Source organism: Juglans microcarpa x Juglans regia, chromosome 5D (assembly GCF_004785595.1).
Source record: "Juglans microcarpa x Juglans regia isolate MS1-56 chromosome 5D, Jm3101_v1.0, whole genome shotgun sequence".
Classification (NCBI taxonomy): domain Eukaryota; kingdom Viridiplantae; phylum Streptophyta; class Magnoliopsida; order Fagales; family Juglandaceae; genus Juglans; species Juglans microcarpa x Juglans regia.
The window spans coordinates 3,923,790-3,935,304 of NC_054602.1; the positions used below are offsets into that span (position 1 = coordinate 3,923,790).

At 38.6% G+C, this 11,515-nt stretch overlaps 1 protein-coding gene across 1 annotated transcript; it reads left to right on the top strand.

The window, feature by feature from the left end:
- Positions 1 to 5,735: 5,735 nt before the first annotated feature.
- LOC121265083 (triacylglycerol lipase SDP1-like) lies at positions 5,736 to 11,118 on the top strand. The gene is made up of 3 exons (XM_041168549.1): positions 5,736 to 8,046; positions 9,434 to 9,577; positions 9,803 to 11,118. The coding sequence occupies exons 1-3, from the start codon at positions 6,628 to 6,630 to the stop codon at positions 10,787 to 10,789; spliced, it is 2,550 nt and encodes an 849-aa protein (XP_041024483.1). The 5' UTR covers positions 5,736 to 6,627; the 3' UTR covers positions 10,790 to 11,118.
- The last annotated feature ends 397 nt before the right edge of the window (positions 11,119 to 11,515 follow it).

An 11,515-nucleotide genomic window follows, 5' to 3' on the forward strand; every position in this document is an offset into this window, starting at 1 on the left:
AGAAGTATGGTGTGAATTTTGTGGGGATTTTAGAATCTTTTGCTGATGTTGGAAAAATGCCTTGCTTGGCTTGCTTGTTAGGGCTTCCCCATTATTGTAGCAATGATGCAATGGAAGGCAAATTGTAGATTTTTTGGAGTGATATTTGCGAATTGGTGAGGAAAAGATCCTTCTTACATTTATTTATGCAAAATGCAACCCACTAAAGCGTCATGATCTATGGCATAGTCTAGAGGGGGCTGACCCCAATGAGTCGCCATGGCTTGTTGTTGGGGATTTCAATATTATCAGGACCGATGGAGAAAGAATTGGTGGGAATCCAAGGTCTATGTCTTCTATGGAGGAATTCAATGCTTGCATTGACCACTGCAGTTTACTAGACCTTCAAGTTGTGTGGCATAGATTTTCATGGTGTAATGGCCATGAGGGTCATACTCGTAGTTGGGCTCGGCTTTATAGAGTTCTTATTAATATCTCGTTCGCTCCTCGTGCTTTCTTTGAATATCTTGATAGGAAGTCTTCTTTTCATTGTTCGATGCTTATTCATTTCTAGAATAAAGTGATAAGCTATGACTCTCCTCCTTTTCAATTTCAAAATATGTGTTCTCATGTAGATTTTAAATGCAGTGTGGAAGATGCTTGGAAGGTTCCTTCTCAAGCATCAGGCCTTTTATGATTGGCGGAAAAATTGAAGAGAACTAAATTGGCTTTCCGAGCATGGAATAAATAGGTTTTCGAGCATGTAAGCCAGACTATTAAGGAGTTGGAAGAGAGACTGGAGGTCTTAGAAGAAAGTCGTTCGCAAGAGAGTTATGATCCTAAGGTTGAATACGATTTTTTGGTCACTAAAATTGAGATGGACACCTAGGAACATTGAGAAGAAACTAGACTTGCTCAGTTTGCAAAAAAAGAAATGGCTTATGGAAGGGGATTAGAACGTCAAATTTTTTCATGCTGTTGTTAATCAACAGAGAAAAAATAAAGTTTTATTGTTAATCAACAGAGAAAAAATAAAGTTATCTCTAACATGCGGCTAGAGGATGGCACGATATCGGACAGTCTGGAGCAGGTTCACCAGGGAGTGCTTAATTACTTTCAGAATTTTCTTTCAACTCCATCTTTTGTTGAATAGGTTGATCTTTCACATCTAATCCAAAGTTCTATCTCTGAGGCGGATAATTTGTTGCTTGGCCTTGATCCTACTGCGGAAGAGATTTTTCCCGCCTTGAAGTCGATCCCAAAAAAGAGTTCACCTAGACCGGATGGGTTTGGCTCAAGTTTTTATTTAAGCTGCTGGGATATCATTAAAGATGATGTGATAGAGGTAGCTAAGGATTTTTTCTTTGGCTCTCATTTGCCTCGCTTTTGTACGACATCTTATATTGTCTTGATCTCGAAGGTGGAGGACCCCAAAAGTATTGCCAAATTTAGACCTATCAGTCTCTATTTCGTTGCTTATAAAATTTTTTCTAAGATGCTTATGCAACATATGACCCATCTTTTGCCTCAGTTAATTTCTCATGAGTAGGGTGCGTTTATCCTGGGCCGTAGTATTTTTTAAAATATTACTTTAGCATAAGAGTTGGTTCATTCAATGAACAAGAAGATGAACGGCGGCAATATTATGGTAAAAATTGATATGGTCAAAGCCTACAATCAAGTGGATTGGTCGTTCTTGTTAAAGGTGCTAGAATGTTTTGGTTTTTCGTCTCGATTTCACAACTTAGTGCGGGAATGTGTTTAGTCTCCATGGTTCTCCATTATGATGAATGAGACTTTCAAGGGTTTTTTCCAACCATCCCAAGGACTTCGGCAAAGTGATCCCGCCTTATTTGTTTATTCTTATGGTTGAGGTTTTGTCTCGATTTCTTTGTAAGAATTTTGAGAAGGGTCGTATTGGGTGTTTCAATCATCCCGTGGGCACGCCGTTAGTCTCCCACTTACTTTATGTTGATGATCTCTTAGTTTTTGTGAATGGGGGAAAGCGCTCGGTACATAGGCTGATTAAAAAGTTGGAGGTCTATGAGAGGTGGTCTGGCCAATTGATTAACAAGGATAAATCAACGATTCAACGTTGTTTTTTTCCAAGTCCATCACCTAGTCTAGACGCCGAAATCTGATGCGTTTAACTAATTTTGTTGAAGGTAAGTTCCCGGTCGTCTATTTGGGTGTTCCCCTTGTTTCTGGTTGACTCACCGCGAGAGACTTAGAAACTCTTCTCGCGAAAATTCAGAACAAAGTGACATGGTGGAAATTGAAGCTTCTTTCCAAAGGTGGTAGACTCACGTTGATCAAACATGTTCTCTCATGTATGGCTATACATCTCTTGGAAGTTTTGAACGTGCAGTTGAAGGTTTTTTAAAAAATCAACTCTCTGTTGTCAACATTTTTTTGGGGTGAGATTAATGAGAAATTGAGAATGAAATGGTGTGCTTGGGATAAAATGTGCAAACCAGTCAATGAGGGGGGTATCGGACTAAGAAATTTTCATGAGGTTCAAAAGTTTCTCCACATGAAATTTGCATGGAAATTGGTTTTAGTTAATAATCTGTGGACTCATTTCTTTCGGGCTAAATACAAGCTGTAGTTCACCGTACTGCCTCTCAGTTTTGGCTTTCGATTATATCTGTTCTTCCTGATGTGGCTAACAACATCAAAGTGAAGGTAAGAGAAATGGGGTCTTCGTTTTGGTTTGATCTTTGGTTGGGGAATGGGCCTCTTTGTGTTTATGGGAATGATGAGCCAGATGATTTTCGTATACATGATGCTTGGGTCGATGACTCTTGGGATGAAAATTATCTTGTTGAGCTGGTTGGCACCAATAAGGCTAGAGAGATCATGCTTGAAATTGTGGTAGGAAGAGAAGGAAAGGATATTACAATCTGGAAACCATCAGGGGATGGTCTCTTAATCTCTGCCACTGCTTGGTATATCATTCGTATAAAAGGGACAGAACTAAGGGGATGGACTGGATTTGGCATCATCTTTTATAAAAAAAAATAGTCGTTTGTATGTGGAAAGCAAGATTTAATGGCCTGGCTATCGATGCTTGAGTGTAGTATATGGAATTCAATTGGCCTCTAGGTGTGATTGATGTGCACAAGGTCAAGTTGAAACTTTAGATCAAGTGTTACAGTGTGGGAGTGTTGCTTCTGAAGTCAGGAAGGTGGCTACTAGTGCGCTGGGCATTCCACAAATTGAAGGTCTTTGATGGTGGATGACAGTGATGCAATGGTTCAACCTGTCTAAAAAGTCGAGTCACAGAGATCTTTTAATTGGGCTCTTTCCTTCTATCATCGCTTGGCGCCTCTGGATGTGCCACTGCAAGGCACGAATGAAGAATCACAATCAGCAGCAGGTGTGTGGTTAGCAGTTAAGGTATGGATAAGGAAGCTCTCCTCACTTATGGTAAAACACTAGCATCTCTCTACACGTGATGAGGAGATTCTTCGTGAACTAGAGGTCTCGTATGTCTCTCACACTAGGACTCAATCAAAGCTTATTGCCTTGGGGAAACCTGTAGAATGGTGGATCAAGTTGAATGTAAATGGGAGTTGTCAGGGAAACTTGGCACTTGTGGTGGAGGAGGTGTCATTCGGGACCATCGGGAAAATTTTAAAGGTGTGTTCTCTTCATATTTTGGTCATGGTACGAATAATGAGGCCGAATTAAGGGCTTTAATTTGCGGCATTAGTTTACGCAAGGAGTTGGGATTCAATCAAATTTGTATCGAAAGTGATTTCATGTTGGTCATTCCTTGGTTGGCTAGTCGGAAGTGCACGACATGGTATTTATGGAAATTTTGGGAGGATCTTTTGCTCCTTCTAAGGGATGTGAACTTCACTATTGAGCATCAATTTAGAGAGGGGAACAATGCCGCGGATTTCCTAGCCAGACGGGAAGAGGAAGGACACAATAACATATTTGTTGATTTTGATTCTTTGCTTCGTAAATTGAAGGGTATTTTTCGTTTGAATAAGGCTGGCCTTCCACATGTTCGAGCTTAATGGTTTTGTCAAGTTTAATAGGTTTGTTTAGTTTTTGGTTTTTGGCTTGTGTTGACTTGATATTTGGGATTTTTCTTGTAAATCCTAAGTGTTTTGTTTGTTATTACGGTTTTCTTCCGTCACAAATTAAGGCTTTTAATAAATTTTGGAGGGGGTCACTCTTGGACATGTGTCATTCGACTCTTTAAAAAAAAAAAAACTTGTGACACTATTTTTTGAAAAATACAACTATATTTAGACTTCTGACTTTTCTCTTTTAGTCAAAATGCAACCACATTATATGTCACTACATGCCCTATATAGACTTACTCAAGGATTCATTTCATTTTATGTGTACTTGTGTATGTATATAAAATTGAGAGAAATTTTACAAATATAAATAGATTTTATAAAATAAATTTACCAACTGACGATTTTATATTTAAATTTATTTTATAATAAAAATAATTTTATAATTTAACTTATCATATCATCCATTTGTGACTTTGTTTTTATAAATTTTCTTTTGTCATCAAAACAATTATCTAAAAGTAGACGAAATAAATCTATTAACAACGAGGATGCAAGTAACATATATTCTTTCACAGGCTTTAACTTTTCTTCTGCGTCTTACCCAGCCCCCCTCCCAAAATCCCGAATCATTCCATCCCCTCTGTATCAGCCCCCACACCAAAAATCAAATTCTCTCTCTCTGACTATACAGATTTATATCTTGGATTTTCCTCAAATACAAAATCTAGTTGTTTATAGAAGGATTTAATTTTTTTTCTCTGCAATGTGGAAACTAGAAGTGGATTAAAATGAAATGTTGATGCTTGAGATAGAACGACTTTATTTTTTTTTCCTTTACAGTACTTAGATTTTGAATATTTAACCCAGATTTTGAATATTTGACATTTCACTCTGTTGTGTTTAACGTTTGAGATAGAATCATCTGTATTTTGAAAATTCTGATGTTTAGATGTGCATTGGTTGGGCTCCTCAACTCGGTCATCCAAACATTCTCATGTTTAGAGAGAGAGAGAGAGAGAGAGAGAGAGGATTGGATTTTGGGTGTGGGGGCCTGACATAGAGGGGAGGGGATGATTCGGGATTTGGGAGGGGTAAAAGCAGATGAGACATGGGAGGGGGAAGTGAAATCAACGTTTTGAAAAAAAAAATAATTAAAAAGAAGTTCACCTCGCTCAGGTATGTGGTGTTGGAGAAATAAGGGGTTTAAGAGTAGAATTACTCAAGACCATAACATTCTATCACACTTTTGAATCTAACATTCACGGGAACTCACTCTATTGACATTGATCTAGTGATAGTATTTTTCCTTTTAACAATTTCATTCATTTATCAGTATTTAATGACTTAACAGTTAATACTATATCCATACAAAGTATTAAGATATTTTAATCCAGCTTATAAGTGGTCCCTTCCGTGACTTGAATATGTGACATGATCCTTGCTCTAACATCAATCATTAAAAATATAATTATTGATCCAAAAGTCTATATACTATTTTGGTTAATAACAAAAACTAAATGACCAACCCTCATGTCGCCCAACAAGTTTCGTTTTCGTTGTCATAATTTAAAGTGAAAAATATTTATTTTCCCTTTTCTTGTAAGCAACAAAATCAAAAAGAGCTTTCTTTTACGCATTAAACTATGGGAACCAATCGTGTTTCAACTGTCACTGTCTTTAAATAGAAAGTTCCAACGATCTGACAAAGCCAATGTCTTTCTTTATCCTCTTCCACCTCATCTAACTTGTATTTATAACTCCGTCACATGCTTTATCCGAATCTTTCTCCCCGCCGTTTCCGTCATACTATCTGTATCTTTATCTATTCCAGAATCCCAGATCTCAATGCTTCGTAGGTTTCCATTTATCTGGTAGTATTAATAACTCTCACGCGTCTCTCTTTTAAATCAATTCTATAATTGTATCCCTTTTCTATTATGTGGGATTTCGTTTCTGGTTTTTTGGGCAGGTATTGATGGTTTTGGGTCCCGATTTGAAAACCCATATGGCTGTTGAGTTTATATTTTGGTTGCATTTGGGCATTTGAAAGGGAGATTTGCGTGTTTTTTTTCTCCTATCTGGGTTTAAGATAGGATTTACAGGTATTTTGAACCACAGTTGGGATTTGAAAGGTCGCGGCGGTTGTTCTTTTATCAACGTTTTGGGGGTGAAGTGTGTGGAATTGGGGAATCTGACCACCAACGAACACTATTTTTTCCTAATTCTTTGCAGCTAAAGGATTAAGCATCAGATGCAATTATAGGAGAAACCAGCTATTCGAGTTTTGAGGTTGAAATTGTTTTCTCATTGATTTCGTTTTTAGTTCTTGGTAGATATCCAATTTTAAGTTTGCAGAGACAAACCCATTCGCATAATCACCCTCTCATGTTTCATTAAATTTCACAGCCAAACACAACCTGTATTTTACGCATGTCCCGTCTTTCATTCTTACGGCTACACATAATTTTTTAAATTTAGGTTGCCAAGTGATCGTCTGCATCATAGTATCTTAGAACTACTGTAGGTTTTTTTTTTCTCCTTCAGCCTTGAGCAGATTCAGCAGTGATACCACCACTCATTTAGAAGCAACCTATTATATTGACAAACAATGGATATTAGTAACGAGGCCAGTGTTGATCCCTTTTCGATTGGACCTTCAACCATTGTTGGTCGGACGGTTGCCTTCAGAATTTTGTTCTGCAAGTCAGTCTCTCATTTGAGGCATCAAATACTTCATGTGTTGTTGAATTTCATATATAGATTTAGGGACTTTGTGGCACCCATGGCTGCATGGTTGCATCCCCGAAACCCACAAGGGATATTGGCAATGGTGACAATAATTGCCTTCTTGTTGAAACGATACACAAATGTGAAGCAGAGGGCTGAAATGGCTTACCGGAGAAAGTTTTGGAGAAATATGATGAGAGCTGCATTGACCTATGAGGAATGGGCTCATGCTGCGAAGATGCTAGATAAAGAGACCCCAAAGATGAATGAGTCTGACTTGTATGATGTAGAACTAGTGAGGAACAAGCTTCAAGAGCTCCACCATCGTCGCCAAGAAAGATCTCTGAGAGATATTATCTTTTGCATGAGGGCTGACCTTATCCGAAATCTCGGCAATATGTGCAACCCTGAGCTTCACAAAGGTAGGCTTCAAGTGCCCAAACTCATAAAGGAATACATCGACGAGGTCTCAACTCAGTTGAGAGTGATCTGTGATTCGGATTCAGAGGAGCTATCATTAGAAGAAAAGCTTGCTTTCATGCATGAAACAAGGCATGCCTTTGGAAGGACAGCTTTGCTCTTGAGTGGGGGCGCTTCCCTAGGAGCTTTTCATGTTGGCGTTGTTAGAACACTGGTTGAGCATAAGCTTTTGCCCAGGATAATTGCTGGCTCTAGTGTAGGATCCATTATGTGTGCTGTGGTTGCCACTAAGTCATGGCCTGAGCTGCAAATTTTTTTTGAAGATTCTTTACACTCATTGCAGTTTTTTGATCAGATGGGTGGGATTTTTACTGTAGTTAAGAGGGTCATGACACAAGGGGCTGTTCATGAGATCAGAAAATTGCAGATGATGTTAAGGCATCTAACAAGTAACCTTACATTTCAAGAAGCTTATGATATGACTGGTCGAATTCTTGGGATAACAGTTTGCTCCCCAAGGAAGCATGAGCCGCCTAGATGCCTTAACTACTTGACTTCACCTCATGTTGTTATATGGAGTGCAGTGACTGCTTCTTGTGCGTTCCCAGGCCTCTTTGAGGCCCAGGAGCTGATGGCAAAGGATAGAAGTGGAGAGATTGTTCCTTATCATCCACCATTCAATCTAGGTCCGGAGGAGGGCTCCGGCACTCATGTTCGTCGGTGGAGGGATGGTAGTCTGGAGATTGATTTACCTATGATGCAATTGAAGGAATTGTTCAATGTGAATCATTTTATTGTTAGTCAGGCAAATCCTCATATAGCACCATTATTGAGGATGAAGGAATTTGTGAGAGCTTATGGAGGCAACTTTGCTGCCAAGGTATGTATATATTGCATGGGAACTTCAATCCAGTTTATGTGTTATTCTTGGCTAATGCTTGTTCTTGTGTCGCTGATATTCTGGATTATGATGTTCATTGCCAACAGAAAACGCATAAAAATGATGCCTTCTCATTTCTTCTTTTACTTTTGCCCTAACACGCTCCCCCCCACACTTCAATAATACACGTCGAAAAACTGAAGAAACTCTAGTAAACAAGCAATATGAGTTTGTACTAAAGTTTCAGAGATTTGACCATCCCGACTCTTGCCTCGTTTGGTTACATGGTTCAAGATAAAATGAGATGAGATGTTTTGTTGAAAGTTGAATAAAATATTGTTAGAATATAATTTTTATTTTGGGATTTGAAAAAGTTGAATTGTTTATTATATTTTGTGTGGGAGTTTGGAAAAGTTGTAATGATAAGATGAGATGGTTATGTGTATCCAAATCGGACTTAGTTGTCTGATATTTTCTGAACATTATCAGGAGTCAGGACTGGTTCTCCTTGTTTATGCTTATCAGTGCTCTAGGTGAACCGTTGCTACTTGATACCAATAGAATATAGCTTTCTGAAGATGAATGGGCTGACATTTTTGTTAAGATAATTCTACCTTTTCCTCCCCTTCGAGCCCATCTCATAGGTTAAAAGAGATTGGTTGTGCTGGTTGATCTGCAATGATTAAATTCCATTAATCTCTTCTTCCTTTTTTTGGATAGTCTAGATGGTAGAGTTTGGCTTTCTTCTCCTTGTATCAGGGCCAACCTTTCTTTCTATTTCTTTTCTTCTTTTAATTATTTTTTTATTGGGACATAATTTGAGAATTTTTGAAACTTGTTGGAATGAAAAATCATTGGTATCTGGTGAAACATGATTCTCTTGCATTAATTGCTTGACCTGTCATTTGAGTAGAGATTTTATGCTCATGGCTTGCTTATATGGTCTTAAAATTTCAAGCAGGTGAGGTTGAGGCACAAGTAAATGATAGGTCACAGAGATTTGTTTATGTGCGATGCACAGAGCCACAGAGGAGTTGGTACACTTAGTTGGAACGTCATAGGACCTGCACTTGATTGCAATATAATGGCACCTACACTCAGTCGGAATGTTACAGCAGCAAATATTGATGTTAATTTGAACCGTTGAATTTCACACCACATCTTAAATGGACTCCAGCTCAAATCTTTTTCCAGAAGATTCTTAATAATCTGAAGTAGTGTCCCATCTTGTTTGTTTATGTTAGATATGATTTGAAGGATAGGAAAATTTGGTTTAAGAGTGGTGGGCTCATTGGTCCATTCCTAGTTCTTATTGGTTTCAGCTATCAAATCTTTTTCTTGGCATTTTTGTGTGAAAATTAATCTTTCTTAATCTTTAATCTTGTAGCTTGCTCATCTAGCTGAGATGGAGGTGAAACATAGATACAACCAGATTCTGGAACTTGGTTTCCCTTTAGGGGGACTTGCCAAGCTGTTTGCTCAAGATTGGGAGGGTGATGTCACCATTGTTATGCCTGCCACGCTTGCTCAGGTATGTGCAAAGAAAAGTTGTAAATTGAAGAGGGTATACCCAACCCTAACGACAAAACTTCTCTAAAGTTTGTTTGACTAAAACTTCAATTGTTTAAAATGAAAATTGTTGAATACTTACGAGCTGTCAGAAGCCTAGCTTTAAAATTCTCTTTGTTTTCATTAATTGAAGAATTCTCACTGCGACTAACAATTTTATCTCTCCCACCTCTTATTGTTGTTCCAGTACTCAAAAATTATACAAAACCCATCATATGTGGATCTTCAAAAGGCAGCAAACCAAGGGAGACGGTGCACTTGGGAGAAGCTCTCAGCCATAAAAGCAAACTGTGGGATTGAGCTTGCTCTTGATGAGTGTGTTGCAATTCTCAACCACATGCGTAGACTCAAAAGGAGTGCTGAGAGAGCTGCTGCTTCTTCTCATGGCCTAGCCAGCACAGTGAGATTCAGTGCTTCCAGAAGAATTCCTTCTTGGAACCACATTGCACGGGAGAATTCCACAGGTTCCCTTGAAGACCTCCTTGCTGATGTCGCTCCCTCATTTCATCCAGGAGTTAGTGGATCCACTGGAGGGGGACCTTCAGGTAAAAATTTGCGAACCCATCGCAACATGCATGATGGAAGTGATAGCGAGTCTGAAAGTGTTGATTTGAATTCTTGGACAAGGTCAGGTGGGCCCTTGATGAGGACTACTTCAGCTGAAAAGTTTATTCACTTTGTCCAAAATTTGGATATCGATGTTGAAGAAAACAGAGGTTTAATAGCTAGTGCTAATTCCATTACACTTCACATAGTTGGCAACAATCAATGTTATCGTAGCCCAAGGGTGAAAACTCCAGATAGAAGCTCAGAAGGCACAGATTCCGATCAGAGGGATCTTGCCAACAGAGTTTCCACTAATGGTTCCAGCATAACAGTGACTGAAGGCGATCTTTTGCAGCCTGAGAGTACCCATAATGGGATTGTGTTTAATATTGTTAAGAGAGAAGATTTGACAATCCCACCTAGGAGTCATGATGCAGAAAGTTACAGTAGTGACGTTCCTGAATGTGTGCATCTTGACTGTCTTGAAAAGGAGATTGATAATAGCTCTACGTCTGAATATGGTGATGAAAATGTCACTCCAACAAACAGCCTAAATCTTCCAGTTTCTACTTCTAGGGATCCTCCTGGCATAGATGATGGTAGCAGTCAGCTTGTTGTTGATGATTAATTTTGAGGATCATTTTGTTTCAATGATTCTGGATTTTGCATTTGATCGCTAGATTGTAATCAAATCCGAAGTTCTACTGTCTCCAGTGAAGTGTTGGACCATGACTTCAAGAAAATATTAGAAGGGCTACCAATGCAGCTTGAAGTTTCAAATAGCTACCCCATTTGGTATTGCACTTCGTGGTATTCCCACTAATTTGGAAAGAAAGTCTCTTGATTCTGGATTCTGCAGACATCGTCGCATTGAATATGTAAGCTAATCATGCTAGTAGACACCACAGCTGATCATGTCATTCTTATATGTCAACAAATGAATCTCTCTTTATCTCACTCTCAATGTGTGCTTGTGCGTGTGTATATGGATGGAGGGATGGATGGATGTGTGTCTGTGTGTGTATGCAAATGTTTAAATGTACGTTGGAAACATAAAAAATGAGCCAAAATGTGGATGGCTCTTCTTTTTACACGTGCTAACTGCCAAACGGCATGCAAGCCAAAAGGAAAAAAGACTAAAGAAAGTGTGTTAATCCCTTTTATGCCTCGTTTTATATCAAATTAAGTGGAGCATCAGGTCTATGAAATGTTTCACCAAAATTTGGTTCTAAATTTCTGGTGAACCAAGAACCTTTGGAAGAATCTTTTTCCCATCATGCAGTTCCATGCTTCTCAAAAGCACTATTTTCCTGTCAATTTTTCTCTTGGATAAATGAACCTCTTAATTCCCATC